Here is a 19,854-nt window from a genome sequence, read left to right on the forward strand (position 1 = left end):
TTTTCGAAGCATTTTTTTCCCAACATGTCACAAGAATACAATTACAAGCCAAAAATAAGCATGTTTTTTTATCTATCACTTGGTTTTGTCCCTAAGAAAGTTTATACGTGTCAGCTATTTTAAACTGAGGAAGAGAACGCTTCGGGTCAAACAAAAATTAATGTATGTATTGCTACTTTTTACTAAAATGTCCAACAGATTTTTATTAACATTCAGAATAAGATTTTTTAAAAATTTAAATCAAATGAGATACATTTTATCCTTTCAAACTATGTCCATTCTGTTGATTCAACTTGCTCTGAAAACTAAATTCTGCTGATTTTGATAGTTAGTGTAGCAGTAGGCGTATAGTATTATTCAAATGGTCGAACACATTGCGTACAGCAAAAAATTATCACAGCTCATGATATTTTGGAATTTTTTAACTTTTATTTACAATAGCATAAACACAGACTCAGTGTATCATTTTGACATATATATGTATATATCTACCTATACAAATCACCGATTAGGGCGTACAATTTGTTTTTTGCACATAGTAATCAAAAGAAGTGAAACTTTCAATATTATAATGATTTTTAATTTCATATATGCATTACACCCTATTTAAGGCACATAACATTTCAAATTAAGATTAAAGTTGCCTTTTCTGGTAGAAAAATAAATTCTAGTTAACGTCTTTAACAAAAAGATCATAACCTAGGTATTCATATGAATAGAGGGAAGAAAAACTTTTATCTTAATGTATTATTTTAGCGATTCCTTTGGCTTATCCTTAATCAAAGTTGAACTTTGTCAATTTTGACCAGTGTACCCAATTTGAAACTCAGGCTGGCTGGAGATTCGAAATTTTCTGTACACTTTATGATTTCTTGAAAATCTTCATAATCACTAGATCGTTGACTATCCGATTTGGTTTCCTCGACAGTTGTCACAACAGGAGTCAGATATCCCTGTAATATCTTACTGGTATCACTTTTAATGCTTGCATCCTCTTCTTTCTTCCTGTGAAAGGATGAGGAAGGACTTGTTTTACTTTTGATGCTTAAGTCCTCTTTTTCACTGTGTAGTGATAAAGAAGGACTACTTTTTTTGTCCTCTGCCTCGTCGTAATGGACAGCTGCATACATTCTGACTGATCTATCACTGATAGTGAGATACGAATGAACATCGATGTCCTCTTCATTGGTTCCTAGTTCAAGTACACCCTCAGTTGATTTTACATCTGTGGTGTCATTCATATATTAACAAATATGTTTTTATAGGTATAGTGAAAACATTTTGTTTAATTTGAACTAAACATTTTTTTGCATTGTTTTCATATTCATTTATTAATACACTCAATAGAGTTAATTTGTTTAAAAAAAATTAAAATTTATACCTTTTTCAAGAGAAAACGAGTCTGATTTTCGTCTGCAGAAACAAAAAACAAAATTGTGCATTTTTCGTTTAGCATAATCAGCATCGATTAACGTAAAATTATTTTCAGCAGTTATTTTGGCTTTTGAGAACACAACTTTGTTTAATTTTCATAAATAACATTACTTGTACAACGGCTACTCATGTATAGTTTGTTTTTAAGTTACCTGCATAAGAAACAGAAGCAAAATACATTGGAAATAACACCTATTGACAGTAGCGTGCCAGTGGTTATTCCAACAATAGTCAAAATTGTCAGTTGGTCTTTATCACTCTTGAACGAAGGAGTGCTTTTCACATCTCTTGTATTACTTCTAATGTATGGCGTAGATTCAACTTTACCTACAGTAGAATACAAGACTGTTTCACAATTAATTGTATTCTATCAAAAGTAACATTCAAATTTATTTTGTAAATTTATCAAAATATTAATATTTTCATTTAACCACATGTATATAGCAGGTGATAAGATACAATTTTAAATTTTCACTACTCTTTCAATTTTAAGCGACATGTATTATTAGTTTTCTGTTTTCAATACAAATTTAGAATACGATCGATTTAAAAAGATTTTTTATAAAAACTCTAGGGACCAATAATGTGTTTTGGAGTTTGTGGCATAATCTTTATAGCTTTTTGAAATTTTTACATGTACCTAAAATATAAAGCCATATTAAATGTTAAAACATGAAGATAATGAAGCTATGTACCCCAGAATGGTTGTAATTATAAAAAAAAGTACTTTTACTTTAAAATGGCTTTGATTAAAAACAAACGTAAAAACCAGCGTGAACAGATATTTTCATATTTACTCAATATTTTTAATGTTCACAACTAAAATAGTAATTGACAAATTACACTGCCCGCCAAACCAGTAATCATTGCACAAAAAGGAATTGTCCGTACATCATGTGACGCTATAGTATGGTTTACAAGCTTAGTTATTTCAAGTCTGAATAGAAAACATCTGCGCAAACTTCAATCCTATTTCAAATCTGGTGAAAAAAACATGAAGTGTTCGATTTAAAGTTTTGCTTTTAATCTGACTTATACCTGGAATCACATTATACTCTAGTCTTTTAAACGAGGTTTAACAATACATGAAATTTAAAATATATTAAAATGTATGTTACATGTTATAGGTTAAATAATTTCTTAAAGATATATTTGTTCCATAATTTTTAATCTGACTTGACTTCGAGGTACACCATACTTCACCCATAAGCAATTTTATTGCACAGTACCTAATATGCTAAATGTTTTATTACCGGTTGTTATATCTGTAGTCCTACTGTTGTTGGTACAACCTACTAAAGGATCACAGAATTGTTCATCAGAACAATCACAAACATGGTAACATCCCTGACCGTATGTACCATAGGGACACGGTTCTGAACAGTTACAGCCATAACTACCAGACTCACATGCTGAAATGACACGTGAATATGTACAGAATGATATTGATAGTAGGTACATTTGTTGTGGTTTATTTTTAAATAACCAATCTTTTAAAAAAGCATACGTTCACATCTTTGAGGTCCTATTCTAAAGTTGGCTTGACACGAGTGCGGCCTGTTAAGAAAATAATATATGCTATGATAACATGTCATTGTCGTAGTTAAAATTGTGTCATATTTACATGTTGAATTAACAACAAGGTTCCCTCTTTTATGCAACCTTGTTCATAAAAATATATCATATCAAATAAAATTTGATAATCAAACAATGATGTCATATAAAATTTATTTTTAAATTTTAACCTAAATAAATTAAGAACCAACATCGATCTTTTTCGAATATTGAATGTAACATGATCAGATCATATCTCAAATTATTTTAAATTTAATAGAACTTGCATGGCATGAATATGTTTAGTGCGCGTTGATTTTCTATTTTCATGGTTAGGTCTATATAAAAGCTGCTTACATACACCATACAAAATACGTTCGAATTCTGGAATAGACATAATACATATAAATACAGATAACTAAAAAGTAAAATACGTCTAAACAAACACCTACCAGTCATTAACATGGCATCCTCCATCACTATAGTGTACAACTACCATAAGAAGTGCAATAACAATACAATATGCCATCGCTGTTGGAATGGTATAATGACTTGTATTCGAACTATCAATAGTCCTTATTTCATATTTGCATCTCATATGTCACTTCCTATTGTTTGGCCAAGCTATATTTTTAGGATTTCAACAGGAAAATTATCTCTATATATATTGCAATTAATTTGTTTAATTCACTGATAAAATATAGTTCACGATTTAGAGAATATTCAAGCGGTTATGCATTTAAAAACCATGCATATTTGTAAGGTTGCGCAGTAACCATACAGTACTGTAGGTTCCAACATGTGTATTGTTTGGGTGCTTTAATAAGACATACTTGACACGATATACATGTCTAGATTGTAGGAAAGTTCTCGTAAGTGGGGCAGCGACTCGAACCGATTGCACCAAACCCAAAGCAAACTATATAAAAAAAAAGTTGATTACTTTAGGTTTTACGTATAACGATATTGTAATATGAATAGTGAAGTTAGTTTAGACTTCTTTAATTTAAAATTTGAAATTCAGATATCAATTTGATAATGCAAATCTTCCTGTTTTCCCGACAATTTTTTTTTTAACCTAATAAACTTTAAGCCATGTACATGTACATGTATTTCACTTTTAATCTGTCAATGTTATATAATATTTCAGCAGAATAAAACCGTCCAATTTCCCCCCAAAAACAAAAAAACCAAAGGACACGTACATACAATAACCATTATTAACTAAAAACTCGTACTTTGATACGATCCTTTTCCCCCATCGAGTTCGGATTGCATAATATCCGGATTAGACGAGCGACAAGGTGCCTTATCGCCTTCCTCCTCTTTGAACAGATTCAATAGGCACTCTGGCTCTATATCAAAGTCAAACTCTCTTCTTTCATTTTCACAACCACTGAACTTTGAATGAGGCGGTAGCATGACTGAATTACAGTCTTCGTCATAGTCATTTATTGTCGATGGGAAATTCCTGAGGGAGAGAATATTGTAGCTGACTGTGTTGGACTGGTCCGACTGGTCGTACATGTTGTTATCAAGTATCGGTGGGAGAGTACTGCTCGGAGCGACAAAGGAGCCAGTGTAATCGTACACAGAGTATATGTTTGAATCCGCAGCTGTAGACTCGTTGGATTGCCAAAGAGTTTGTAGTTTTCCTTCAAAATAATAAATATGGATATAACACCTTACTTTATAATATAACAAACAAACAACAAGTGTAAATGCACACCAATTAAATTGAATATCAATACAGTATATTAATGACAATAATACAGTAATAACTGCAAACCAACAGTAACTTTCGAGAGAATTGCGGGAGCAACATTAATTGTTGCATATCCAAGCATAGTCTTGGTTGCGGAACAAGTCGCACTGAATAGGTAATTAACATTGGTAAAAGGTAAAAATAAAGTCATTGCGAATAAAATTTGGTTTACAGCAGTTTTAATTTTTCATATTTTAATTTCTTTTGAAAAGATGTGTGCAGTTTTTAGAAAATTTAATGTCATACTAAATCTGTAAAAATTTTACAAAAATTCGTTTCATTGCAGACATTTTTTTTTAAAGATTATATTTCGATTCTCTTTGCATGCGCCATTTTGTAGCTGTATAACTAGTATTTTGTTACTGTCATCGTCTATATAAATACTTACGATATTTACGCTTGTAAAACCGTTTGCTTACTCTAGAATTTAAAAAAAAACATACTTAAATTAAACCAATTCAGATTTAGGTAATAAAAACAACAAATATATTCTAACAATAATAATTCGTTTAGCTCTAAGAAACATTATGAATAACAATAATTGAGACTTTGTAAAAACGCTATAAATACGGTGTACCTGAAAAGAATACAGGCACATATTGTGCTGAAGACTACGACGGTCATTATGGACACAATCAGAGACGTAGTGAGGCTATGTGGGGGAGTAACTCCGGACTCCGTGTGTGTGTTGTGTTGATTGTCAGTATTTGAAGAAGAAGAAAGGGTAACTACAGACAAACGTGTTGCATCTGTTGCTGAAGAAATGATGAAGTCATTGTAAACTTATGTAAACTAATACAATATTGATATCAATCAAAAAGTTATTATATTAATTAGTCGAATCTAAAAGCTTTTTTATTTGGTATTTGCTTTTGATAGTTGGAAATTTTCATCTACGCTTGATTGTAAATGCTCCAGTGTTTGAATATTAATATTATACACGAGTTGTATATACTCAAGCCTTTACTTAATACAACTCTCATGTAGCATATGATCATAGGTTTACCATAGAGAATAGACTACTTAAATAAGACCTATAAGAAAATTTGTGTTTAGGGTAATGCTGAAGAAAAAATTAGGTTAAGTAGGTAGGGAGTTTTTGTTTATTTCATCATATTTTTTTCTGCATGAATCATATGAATGTTTGTTTGTATCATACTTAAAAACGGGTTTTTAATAGAAATAATATAAAAATTACAATCGGATAAAAACAAACATCTAAAAATGATAGGATCGGGGCATTTCTGTAGGTTAGGTCGAGTTGACTGAATTGATGGTGTTATCCGCTTAATTATAGTTTAATTATCTTATCAATACTTTCAACATTGTCAAACGTAACGCTTCATATTCACATAAACCTCAATCTTATTAGTGCTAGACTTATGCACAAGCGGTTTACCGCTTTCAAACCTTGCTTATAAAACTTGCTTTCAAATGCCAACCCGAATGATATATCAAGGGGAATACACATGATTAACACTGTTATTGTATGCGAATGATACAGCACTATTAGCTGAAACCTCAAGAAGGATAAAAAAAATTGATCAATTAAGTCATAGTTTTACCAAAGAATGGCCCCGTTCTGCCTGTTTAGATAGAAAAATGTCATATTTAGCAATGTTTGTAAACTGACACTAAAGAAATCCAATGTAAGCATGCTTATCATTTGTAGGATTGAACTCTGTTCAGTAACCCTTCTTAAGAAATTGTAACAGTTTTGATCAACAAATGCTTAATATTTAAGGATTTTTATTTCTTCTGATAATGTTTCGCATTATGATAACATAAAATAGATAAGTTTATTTACATTACCCGTTTCAGTCAAAGCACATTAATTATAGAATAAATACTCTAAGAAGACTCATGTTTGATTCAAATTTGGAAAGAGGTAGATATAATTAGATTTCAAAGCAACAGATAAAGTGCACCTTTTATGGCATGTGATAGAATCAGATTTTAATTAAATGCCGAAACTATGAAACTTTAAAAAAAAATTACGTCAGTAGTTATATCTAGTTAAAACATCAACATATGCAACCTTGGAATAGATAAAAACTGCAAGCAAGAAGATAGAAAGCTTTTTAATGACCCGATGCCTTGTGGTCAAATGATGGACAACACAAAAAGGTGAATATGCAAGGCCAACAATTTTGGAACATAAGAATATATTATTCTATAATATTTGACACCTAGCAGGCAAACTGAAAAACTTATAGCATGATAGAGTCTACACTTGCCTCGTAAAATTCAACGTGGGTTAAAATCTTTTGTCTGGTAAATTAAATTAACTGCAATCTACTGTTTATGAGATAATTTGTAACAATTGTGAATTCTAGCAATCGTTTTTGACCAAGATAAAGTAAACTTTACTTCTTTTTTCTATGTTTTTTTTATAATAGTAAGCATAATAATATTCTGTTCATTAGCTTTTCATTTTCTTTAAATAATCATCCCGGGACAACGAACTTAATAAGTGAATTACATAAGATTTTATTCAAAATATTTTTTAACTAAAAAAGAAAAGTTCTTTATTTGGGATTTTTAGCTAAAGATGAAAAAAAATGTTGACCCATTCGTCACATTACTCTGTGTTATATCCTTAAGGTAAGGCATAAAATCTCAAATAGCTCAGTTATGAATTTGATGAACAGTTTAAAAATTCATACAAGTGAGTTTAGATATTTAGATTAACTTCACATTCAACAAGAAGCATTATTTATCTGAATTGCAGCAATGATAGATCACGAGTGATTTTATTAAACTTGCACATGATAACTTGGTTGTTTGAAAACTTTTAAAGTTAAAATAAGCGGTTTACGTTCTAATTGAAATTTTCATATTTAACGTTTTATAGGCATGTTAAGAACTGGAAGTTACAATATTAAACTCCTTCACAAAGTCGAAAGCAACAACTATTTTTATTTATTTTTTATTGCCTGGATGACGCAATAAATATATTTACTTTATTTACCTGTCGTTATATCTGTAGTTGTATTGTTGTTTGTACAACCCACTACAGGATCACAGAATTGTTCATCAGAACAATCACAAACATGGTAACATCCCTGACCGTATGTACCATAGGGACACGGTTCTGAACAGTTAATGGCACCTTAGCTCTGGCAAGATTATCCGGCACAGTGTAATTTGTTCCTTAATTTTTTGCTTAATCTGACTTGACTTCGAGGTACACCATACTTCACCCATAAGCAATTTTATTGCACATTACCTAATATGCTGAATGTTTTATTACCTGTTGTTATATCTACAGTCCTACTGTTGTTGGTACAACCTACTACAGGATCACAGAATTGTTCATCAGAACAATCACAAACATGGTAACATCCCTGACCGTATGTACCATAGGGACACGGTTCTGAACAGTTACAGCCATAACTACCAGACTCACATGCTGAAATGTCAAATAAATATATATTTATAGATCAATACCTACATGATTGTATACCAAAAAATCGATTTGTAAAGTTAACTATCTTACGTTCATATCTTTGGGGTCCTATTCTAAAGTTGGCTTGACATGAGTGTGGCCTAGCGAACAATAATGTAAAGATTTAATTAATGCGGATGCTATCTTTCAGTGTGTTTTAAAGAAACAATGATAAATCAATTCAGTCCATATATTTTATGACTTCACATTTACTGGGTGTGTAATAGTTCATTTTATGATATTGTATGAACTATTTTGATTACAAATATGTTTTCGTTGTTGCATACTAATTCAATAACAGTCCATTTAAAATATTGTTTTACGTTGGATTAAAACTCCAAAACCACAAGCAAGATTTTTGACAAGGACTTTTAACGTTGAACGAACGAAACGTATGCAAGTTTTATACAATCTTTTGAATTACTTATTTAAGCAGATTAAGGGGGTTGATATAGCAAATAAAAATGATTTGTTTCAATAACACTCCAAAACGAGTCGGAAGTACAAAGCGATAACTTTCAGATTCATTAGAAATGATAATATGAAGCACGAATTTATATGATGTATTATAGTATTCATTGCTTTCATCGGCACATCAGTCTAAGATGCAGCAAATACGAGTACAGTTAGATGTACTTACCAATCGTTTACGTGACATCCTCCATTGATTTTACATACATGTAGTGAAAGAACAGCCAGTATGCTAACGCGAACACTCATATTCTAGTCACAATAAAAGTTAATCAAGGTGAACCCATATCTTGAGGTAAACTTGAAATCTTTAAATTCCTAACAGTAATATTCACTTCATATGGACTGATTAATAACAGCTGATTTCTGCGCATTGCTGGCGTAATTTATTCCGGAATTTCCTTCTTCATATGTGACAGTGTTAAAAATAGCAGACAATAATTGCAATGGATAATAAATCATGCACATACATATTGTATTTTTTAGAATTGCAAAATAAACGGGACATAGCAGAAACCATCTATACCCTCCATAATCTTACAGGCTCGGTGCTGTTGCTTTTTAAAGCGTTTGTATGAGAGCCGCTAAACTTTAGTGCAGGATGAGTATGAACTTTAAATTATGATAAATTTATAAAGAAAGAAAACACACATTCACCATCTTTGTTTTTATCCCATGAGACATAGACTTTACTAGAAAAAAATTCTTTTCGCTATACAGAACGACAAACGTTCGTAATATGTGAAAAAATAAAATGTCCATTAACATGGTAATAGTCTTATTATGTTAAAATGAAAATGTGGTTTCCTCAATTCTTGGTGAACACCAATTTCTTTGGATTTTGATGTCACTGAATGGCAATGTCCATTTACGTAATGTTTTGCTGTTATTTTCACTAAATCCGCCAACATTGATGTCCACAAATGTAGATAAAACTATCGAATTTGAATAATTTTGTAAATGTTTTTTAGCATCCTGGTCTCCTAGTGAGAATTGGGCCAGTGAATGGTTTTTCGCAAATTGAAAAAAACCTCTACAAATTAAATTGTTTGAGGAATGATTGCTTTTTAAAACTATTTTTAGTCAATATAGAACACATAGTTCCCACTGATATAGAATGTTTATATCATGGTGAAAATATTCATTAGATTTTTACTTCTCACATGGATTCATACTAAAAGATCTTATATTATATTAGCTGTTGCTTTCAACCATTTGACTGTTAATGTTTTTAAAAAATCAACGCAAAACAGCTTGACACCATCCATAAATATGACACAGATATTCTAATAAATTGTAAAGGCAGTGAAGTGGCTAACACTGCTCAATAACCGATAACATTTACTTTTAAAATGAAATTACAAACTTAATTAACCTTTCAATACAAATTTCATAAATAATTTAAATGCAGAGAGAGAGATAGAGAGAAAGAGAGAAAGAGAGAGAGAGAGATTGTTGACATTGATTTTAATAATGTATCATATTAAAATGAAAACATCAAAATCTAAAGTTTTGTTTCACTAATGAACTTAGATTGCACATTATCCAGATTTGATAAGTGACAAGGTGACACGTCCTTCTCTTCCTCTTTGAAGAGATTCAACAGACACTCTGGCTCTAATTCAAAGTCCAAATCCTTTTTTGCACGATTGATAGGCAAAGATTCGTAAACTGGCTTTGAACACGGTGGTATAATATCAGAATTGCAATCTGAGTCATAGATATTTACTGTCGATGACTGATTCCTTAGGACGAGAATATCGTAACTCACTCTGTTAGACTGGTCATATATGTTCCTTTCAGTATGGAGAGGATTGCTACTTGGAGTTCCTCTATAATCAGTGTAATCGTAGTCAGAATATATGTTCGTGTCTTCAGCTCTAATTTCGTTGGATTGCAACTGATTTAATAATTTACCTAAGATAAAAGTACGTTTAAACAAATAGCAGTAAGAAAAAATTGATACTAGTAAGATATCTCTAAGACAGAATACTTCTAAGTTTGTTAAATTTCTTTGATAAGTTTGTTAAATTCATTTGATGGTATGAAAATCAAATCTTATGCATGAAACAGCACCGATTGACAATTTTCCTTCTATGTTTTTTTACTAGATGTTATGAAATTACGTTAAACTTACTATATTTACGCTTGTAGTAGCATTTGCTTACTCTGAAACAAACACAAAATCATGATGGACGTGTATTTAGATTGCATGAAAGAAATCTAAGCAAAAGTTGTATTATCAGTATCAGCTTGTTTCCTAAAAAAAGGATGAATATTTTGAAGAATAATTTTTTTTATTCTACGTAGAAAAACATATTAAGATTTGTATTCACAACCTACCTGATTAAAATACAAACAAACAATGTACAAAAGACAATGACAATAACGGATGAAACAACCAGGGACATTGTTAGGTTCGTTAAAGGATTTCCACCTAACAATTGTCTTGATGATGTCACGTATACACCTTCTTTATATGGAGAAACAGAAGAATATTCAATTGGGAGTCTACCTGTTGAAATAAAGAAGAAATAGAACAATCCATTACTTGCTTTTTTATGTAAAAATGTTTAGTCCTTCTTTCTGACTATTAAGTTTAAAGTCTGTTCGTATGTACTTAATTTTGATAACTTAGTATATTTATTGCATATCCAAAATTTGGAAACTATGTTGTTTGAACATTAAGATATGTGAAATTTACTTTATATTTAATACAGAATTATATTATATTATGTAGCAGCCTTTTTGTATTAAGGCGAATAATAATTACAAAAGCATAAACTTTAGGTGAAAAAAATAATAGACTGTTTTTCACAATAAAATTGCTGTTTTCTGGAATTATGTTTTTACTTTTGTTTATTCACCTATAGATTTTTTGAAACTGTAGTACTGTTCTTTGTACAGCCATTAACATGATCACAGAATTCCTCATCAGAGCAGTTACAAACTTGGTAACATCCTGATCCATATGTATTATCTGGACAGAAGTCAGAACAATTACAACCGTAACGACCTGACTCGCATGCTGAAATGAAATAAATGTTTAGATATAAATGCATAGGTTATGGAAATCACTTCAAAAGCTTCAGCGTCAAATGTTTAAATTTAACTATTTAACTATTCATCTGATAGCACAGATAATAAAGTTTAATACGAATTATGTGAGTATTGCTTACGTTCACATCTCTGAGCTCCTACTATAAAGTTGGCTTGGCACGAATGTGGCCTAAGTAACAATAGAAATGGTACAATCAATGTATTATGGATTTTTATTCGCGAAGACGTGAATGACATGTGGTGGTATAACGAATAGTGTTCAAAAACAAAATTTCAAAGGAAAAAATACAAAACAGGAGCAGAGCAAAAACATTTAAGGTAGGATCAGGTGCCATGGAGGAGTGAGCATCTTCTGCTGACCTGTCACACCCGCCGTGTGCTCTTTGTCGTAATCGGCGAAAACAGAAAAATTCTTAACAATTAGGTAATTAATTATGGTCACAATAAGTATGAAAAAGTCAGTCAGCATGCGATCCAGTGGAAGATTGTATTTGCTGACAAGATCGTTTTATCGACCATACAACTTACAACAAGATGACCTCAATCAAGACTGTTGATAGTCCTGTATTATCAACTTGATTGTCAGTATCTTGCCTTGTCTTAGACAATGTTCATACATAGACCATGGCCCTGCATATCGAATTAACTGAGAGACAAAAACTCCATAAGCAGGTGATGAAGGTATATTGCTACACAAGTAAGGAACGTTGCCTATAGAAAAAAGTTAAGTCATTACGTGTATCATAAAGAATATCATTTTAAAAATGTATTCTTATTTCTGTATCGCACTTTCTCCCACTGTGTATGTCTTTATGTGTATGCATACGCATGGTTTCGTTTTAATTATTTCTTCCTTATAGTATGATACAAAGGCGTTTCCTGGTAAGCTCTTAATTTTAGCAGTTTATTACAAAAAAGTACATATTGATTTGTACTAATTGTAAAAAAAATGCCTAAAACATACATTAGTGTGAGTAAAATCTAAATCAACTAAAAGTAAAATATTAAAACAATATATATTGAAATAGGAGCATAAATCTCCATAATTCATAAAATTCAGCTTTAATAGAAAAGGCGTATGTTTTTCATTCCGTGAGCATAACTACTGATAGAATCTTATCTACAAAATTAAAACAAGGAAGATCTTTTATTTTTATTTAATAGATTACCATAAATGGTTGATTTTAAGACAATGGTAGTTATTCAAATAAAATGAAATAGTGAAATATTGAGTTCATTTTGGTGTTAGAATAAGCTTAACACTTAAATAACCAATATGTTTTTGAATGAACTTGAGTAATTGTTTATCTTATACGAATATTGCTTGTATGAAATAAAGAGGGCTCGATCGTCGTGGCTATTTTACGCTAGACAAAGCAATGCAAAAGACAAATTAAATGTAATTATGAATCTTTTATTTGCTAAATAATAGTGTAACGCTAAAGAAATCTCATATTTAAATTTTAAATAGATCTAATGTTTAATTTATAAAATTGATATAAATAATGACCACCAAGCCCCCTTAAATGTTATATGCGTTATGATTGTGTACTTATAAGAGTACTGACCAGTCGTTCACATGGCATCCTCTATCATTGCTAACCACAGGTACTAGAAATATTGTAAAAACACAACCGTAGATCATCATATATTACGAACGGTAAGATCCTGTACAACTTATTGTTAAATTTTGTAATTTTCTAAGGTCTAATGTTCCTTTTCAACATGAAATTTTTTTAATAAAAATAAAATGTTTAATTGATCGGTGAAACTCAAGCGAAAATAGACTTCGACCGGAAATTCCTTTTTCCATCATGATGTGAACAAAAGTCACGTGATAATATCAGTATTTTCAATTAACTACACATTAGGTACTTGTACTTGTAAAACACTCAGAGATATGATTTGGTTCTATTGTTAATTTAATTTTAAAAAGGAAAATTCAAAATATCATAAAGTGCTCATCTTAAAAAAGTAATATAAGGGCATATTTTTAACCGGGTTTTCCAAAGTCAAATGCAGTTATTGAAGTGCTTTAAATGGTGGGCGGGTGGCTGTCAAAAGGGTACCCGTAATGTACGGATAACTCCTACAGTTTTCAAGATGCATATCACTTGGATTTTGATTTTTGATAATTTAAGAAAAAATACCAGCTGTTGAACTTTGTCATTTTCTCGCAGAATATTGCATACATGGTTCCCCCTATTGTACGGATGACTCCTACATTTTTCAAGATATAGAGTTGTTCTTTTGCAAATCAATTGTACGTGTATCAGAAATGTGCATATTACTTGGATTTTGATTTTTGGCATTTAATGAAAAAATTACCAGCTGTTGAACTTACTAGTTATTTTCTCGTAGAACTTTGCATATTGGGTACCCCACTTCTCTGGATAGGTATTGTTTATTAATTCAGGGTTGACAAATGATTATAGATACTGTCCACACAAAATACAACCCAATTTGCTGACACATTCTTGCCTCGTCTTGTTTTTAAACAAGGAAGAGAAATAGCCTTGTTATTCCATTGCCTGAACAGGACAAACACATAGTTGTGTAATATAAATGTAAAAACAAACAGGAATATAATGATTTACCTTTATAATAATTAATGAAAAAACGATAAACAAGAGAACAAACTGTATTTACATAGATTTACATCTATCGAATATAATTACTTCTATTTCTTACGGACACTTACTGAAATAAGCTCTGTAAAAACTGACTGGACTGAAACAAACCCGTTTATTGATTGGTCGAAACTTACAGCGACAAAAAAAAATCCCGGACTGCACAAAATAATCCTGATAATGTCAAACTCAAATTTCCATGGGATACGATTAGGCTTTTTCTTTTGGCTAAGGTAACTGATGTACAATTACTTACTTTATACAATCAGTTTATTAATTTGTTCAAAGAAAGATGTGCTTTCTTTGACGATTTATGAGTATTACATTGAGACTAAAGTACACTAAATTCTTGGGCTTAAGGTGAGACGACACGTTTCTCAATTTTAGATAACTTTTTCCAGGAATTTGTTAATGGTTTACTACTACTTTGACAAGCTTTCTTGCAAAAAATTAGGGTACCTTACCAGGCATTTCTGCAAAATACTAGAGTATGCAATTTCCTATATAATCTTCTTGAAAATACACTTGAATTGCTGATATAAAAATAAATATATCTACATCACAGCGAAATTCACTCAATTAGAACTATATCTCCGCCGGGGCGGGGCTTTGAACTCACGACCTCTAGAACCTATACGCTTCTGGCAGTGAGCGGCCACGGTTCTAACCACTCGACCATGTACACATGTATTAACTAATTTCAAGTAAATTTTGATCATTTTTAAAGTAATTATAAAATTAATATTTTTTATTGGAACTCTTTATTACGAGGAGATACAAAAAAGATTCTCGAGGAACGTGTCGTCTGACCTTAAGAAAAAAATAAAATAGTTTTATGCTGACTCATTTAGCATTTTATTTTTTTAATTTTTTGCTTGCCTTATAAATAAAACAAACATATTAACAATTTAAACATAACCAAAATTGTATGAGTAAATGGTTAGGTTTTTGTATTAAAGTTCATTTCCTCATAATCACTGGGTGGTTGACAGTCAGATTTGACCTTCAAATCACCCTCTGATATATTGATAGGGTCATATTTGTTGCTAGTTTCCCCTTTTATGCTGCAGAGTGATGCAGTAGGACTCTTTCCGCTCTCTTCCACGTCGTCATAGTTTACATCTGCATAAGATCTTGCAGACCTATCACTTATTGTTTGATACGAACAAACATCATTGTTTTCTTCATCAGTCAAAGATGCACGTAGATTTTCTGTAGATTTTGCATCTAGAGTTTAAAACACATATCACATTTTTTAAAAGAAAATACAGCACAAAATAAAAATAATAATGAAATTAAATTTTATGTTTAAACATTTTATTTCATCATTTGATTATAAGCAAGCTAAATTCTTATTTTTTCTTTACCTGTTCCAAGTGTTTTGTATGATTTCTGTCTACAGAAAAAATAGTCTGTTTTATTATCAATATGGTTTTATAGATATAGAGATATTGGAGATATTCGATGAATCTGTACAGTAGTTGTGATATTACATCTTCATGCATCAGTCTTTCTGTTTATAGCTTTATTTTGTTGTAAACATATGTATAAGTTACTCGTGATAATTTAATTGTTACCTGTATAAGACACAAAAGCAAAACACGTTGAATATAACACCTAGCACCAGTAGTGTGGCTATGGTAATTCCAACAACTCTCCACAATTGGTATGCATCACCCTTTGCATATGGAATAGTTAAATTATTCTTCCTAACGTTCAGCGGGTATTGCGTAGTGTTATGCAACTCTGTAATAAAACATTACAACATAATGATTTCATAAAGACAATATCGTCCATACAAAAATGATTAGTCTTGAGTCTAATTACATAAGATGAGAATTAAGATACTGATTATTTTGTAAATATTGGAATTTTTTCTAGAACTGTGAGATATAATTGATTATATTAAATGTTATATTTCGAAATACATGTACATAAAAAATATGATATATTTATAAAAATATTTATTTTTGCTTTACATATTGCGTTTCAAATGTATCTGAGTTTGCATAAAAATCATGATGTAACACTGAACTTATATGCACATCTTCCTGTTTTGTAGATCCAAAACATGTTTTTATTTTTAAAATAAAATAAAATAAAATAATATCTTCTTTTGGTAATAATATAATATTTTTAATACAACATACGCATTTGCTTGATTTGTAGTTTAAAGGAAAAATCGGCTGGTATTATACCAGTTCATCGTCATATATAGACATTTTTAAATACTAGCAAATGCAGTTAATTATACAAGTTTGTGCTTTACTGAAAATCTATTCAACCGAGTTTTAAAATTTATTCGGAAAATATATCTTGTTATCTATAGTTTTGCTGGCATTGATACAGTTTACAAACATTGCAGATCAATTTAAGTCCAACATTTAATATCAGTCGCCTTTAGAAAAAGTTTAGACAGAGGAAGTGAAATCTTTAGAACACAGTATTACCTTTTGTTTGGTTAATTGTACTACCGTTGATTGTGCAACCTTCTACGGGATCGCAATAATCATCTGCAGAACAGTTACATACATGGTAACATCCCTGACCATAGGTATTATCTAAGCACCGTACAGAACAGTTACAGCCATAACTACCAGTTGCGCAAGCTGAAATTATTTTATTGGTATCTAAATGAATGCCTCTAAACTGCATTCGATTGGGTTAAAATTTGAAATTGTTAAATAATTAAAACCTACGTTCGCAGCCCTGAGATCCTATCATAAAGTTGGCTTGACAGGAATTTGGCCTGTTTGAGATCACGAAAAGTGAAACAGAGCAGACATATATTGCATGTTAGTTTTAAGCTTACTGTAACTTTTAATCTTTCAAACTTATCGTAGATGATTAGAGCAAAATTAATTCTATACGCAATGTTAGAATATGAACAGGTGCCTATTCTGGATAGAAAAGAACCCTAACGCACGTCATTTTTCCTCAATAGTTTGTGTTTAAATGAAACACATCAAAAGATTATTATAATAGTGACTTATTTATTATGAGCTTGTCTTATACACGTAAGTTACGTATCTACATGAAAAACACCTACCAATCATTTACATGACATCCTTCATGGATACTCCACGTGCATATAACGACACTCACTAATACACTTTTACCATTAATCATTTCTGTTGATGACTTTTTCTGCAAGTCTACTTTAGGCTTGTTTAACAATTTCAATTCCATCAGAGCATTCTGAACAGATCATTTAGCATATGTCATTTGAAATAAACAGGAATTTCCGCTTTCAAGAATGTTGCATTTATATTACACAAAATTACATTTCTCCTGGAGATTTCACATGTTACAGAGTTTAAGAAAAGTGGTGTTATACAATTAACTTGTGGATGATTTGTCCGTGTAAGAGCAGTTTTCCATCAAAACCGAATCATTCGTATCTTCCATATTTATCTTATATTTTTTCTCTCTGTATCATATTTGACTCCATTGCATGCACAAATGTATGTTTTGGGTCTTTCTTAACCTTTTTTTCATAAAAAAGATACCCAACATATCCTTTAAAATCCTTTTAAAGTATACAAGTAGGCAGACATCGTTTGTTTAAACAATCTTACATGTATATTATGGATCATTGAGCCAAGCCCTTAAGTATACTGAACAACTTAAATTGAGTTGACAAACTAACGAAGTCACCAAGCCGCACTACATACTTTAGCATGCATAAAATATATTGCGTACACTGACCAGTCATTAACAAGGCACCCTCCATCGTTATGTCGCACAGCTATCATAAGAATGACGATTAAAGAGGTTGAGATTTCAAACGTGTACTGGTACGTGTACGTGAACTAGGGGAATCACCTAAATTCTTCGCGTATTACGTCATCAGTTTTTGTGACGACATGGTTTCTACAGGTTTACAAAACTTGCAGAGTGCGGTCTACACGTTAGTACAAACGTGTAGCTTTTTACAACAAATAAAATTTTATTGATGAATGAATGTATTATTGTGATACATGTTATAGATTTTTAAACTTCATTTGTATGAAAATTGATAAGACATTTACCATTTATTTGGAATTAACTAAATAAATTCATGTCACAAAACTGCGTCGATTTACGTACACGTTTATATCCTACAAGTTAAGAAATCTCAACTGATAAATTACAAAAACATGTACGTGTAGTTTTAACACGCGTACCCGTACACGTTTTAAATCTCAACCTCTCTAATATATGACGTCATTATAACGATAGAACAATATAAAACGTAGATATATCTGGATGATATTGTAATCGAAGAATCCACCCATTATCAAAAAATCGTCACCACAAAGAATACCCTGTGCAAATGACTAGCTAATTCATTCAAAGGACTGGATTGCATTCTACAGAAACAATTGTTTTGATAAAATCATTTTTCGAAGCATTTTTTTTCCAACATGTCACAAGAATACAATTACAAGCCAAAAATAAGCATGTTTTTTTTATCTATCACTTGGTTTTGTCTCTAAGAAAGTTTATACGTGTCAGCTATTTTAAACTGAGGAAGAGAACGCTTCGGGTCAAACAAAAATTAATGTATGTATTGCTACTTTTTACTAAAATGTCCAACAGATTTTTATTAACATTCAGAATAAGATTTTTTAAAAATTTAAATCAAATGAGATACATTTTAATCTTTCAAACTATGTCCATTCTGTTGATTCAACTTGCTCTGAAAATTAAATTCTGCTGATTTTGATAGTTACTGTAGCAGTAGGCGAATAGTATTATTCAAATGGTCGAGCACATCGCGTACAGCAAAAAATGATTACAGCTCATGATATTTTGGAATTTTCCAACTTTTATTCACAATAGCATAAACACAGACTTAATTTATCATTTTGACATATACGAGGGTTGTCCAAAAAGTTCGTAGACATTCGCGATTTTGTCATTTTAAATGGGTTATTTATACATATTGTATATCTAAATCTTTGTCATAAAATTTCAAATCAAACTTAAGTGGTTTTGAATGTTTTCCATAGAAATAAAGTAAAATTTTAATATATCAAAGGATTGCGAAAAGTATGCACGACCCATCGTAAATATTGTCCAAACTTTGTAATTGAGTTTTTAGATATGAATATTTATAGATTTTATAAAACTTTTCAAAACTTCATAATCTTCTAATGTGAAGTAGTATGTATGGTGTACGTCATTTTTATATTTTCAAACCAACAAAGGGCTTTTAAAAGATATTACGGAAAGAATATGTTTTTAAAAACGCCTGAAAAAGCGACGTCATCTGACCGCACGGAACAGCGCGCCATCATAAAATTGTGTCGACTAAGGTAAAACACCGATAGAAACCAAACAAACGATTGAGGAAACAGGAAAAACATCAAAATAGTTCGAGTCTACTTATACACAAGTGATATTTTGATGGAATATGCGATTGTACCCTCTGACCAGACGGTGACTGCGGCATATTACTCTCAGGTAGACCCAGGACTACGACGTTATGGAAACATCGTTGTAACTCA

At 31.0% G+C, this 19,854-nt stretch overlaps 2 protein-coding genes across 3 annotated transcripts; both read right to left on the reverse strand.

Moving 5' to 3' along the window:
• Window positions 1-611: 611 nt before the first annotated feature.
• On the reverse strand, window positions 612-9,068 carry LOC128187990 (uncharacterized). 2 transcript variants are annotated; one of them, XM_052858738.1, is made up of 6 exons: window positions 8,842-9,068; window positions 2,942-2,991; window positions 2,688-2,846; window positions 1,587-1,761; window positions 1,382-1,413; window positions 612-1,225 (listed from the first exon to the last, which is right to left on the reverse strand). In XM_052858738.1, the coding sequence occupies exons 1-6, from the start codon at window positions 8,919-8,921 to the stop codon at window positions 780-782; spliced, it is 942 nt and encodes a 313-aa protein (XP_052714698.1). In that variant the 5' UTR covers window positions 8,922-9,068; the 3' UTR covers window positions 612-779. The 2 variants fall into 2 exon arrangements, 1 of the variants encoding a protein (XP_052714698.1); XR_008244118.1 differs by lacking the exons at window positions 612-1,225; window positions 1,382-1,413; window positions 1,587-1,761; window positions 2,688-2,846; window positions 2,942-2,991 and adding exons at window positions 7,824-8,165; window positions 8,253-8,302.
• Window positions 9,069-10,129: 1,061 nt separating this feature from the next.
• Window positions 10,130-13,380, reverse strand: LOC128187989 (multiple epidermal growth factor-like domains protein 10). The gene is made up of 6 exons (XM_052858737.1): window positions 13,301-13,380; window positions 11,852-11,901; window positions 11,545-11,700; window positions 11,016-11,193; window positions 10,810-10,841; window positions 10,130-10,589 (listed from the first exon to the last, which is right to left on the reverse strand). Exons 1-6 carry the CDS (start codon window positions 13,378-13,380, stop codon window positions 10,177-10,179), a joined length of 909 nt encoding a protein of 302 aa, XP_052714697.1. The 3' UTR covers window positions 10,130-10,176.
• Window positions 13,381-19,854: the final 6,474 nt, after the last annotated feature.

This window comes from Crassostrea angulata, chromosome 6, assembly GCF_025612915.1.
Source record: "Crassostrea angulata isolate pt1a10 chromosome 6, ASM2561291v2, whole genome shotgun sequence".
Classification (NCBI taxonomy): Eukaryota; Metazoa; Mollusca; class Bivalvia; order Ostreida; family Ostreidae; genus Magallana; species Magallana angulata.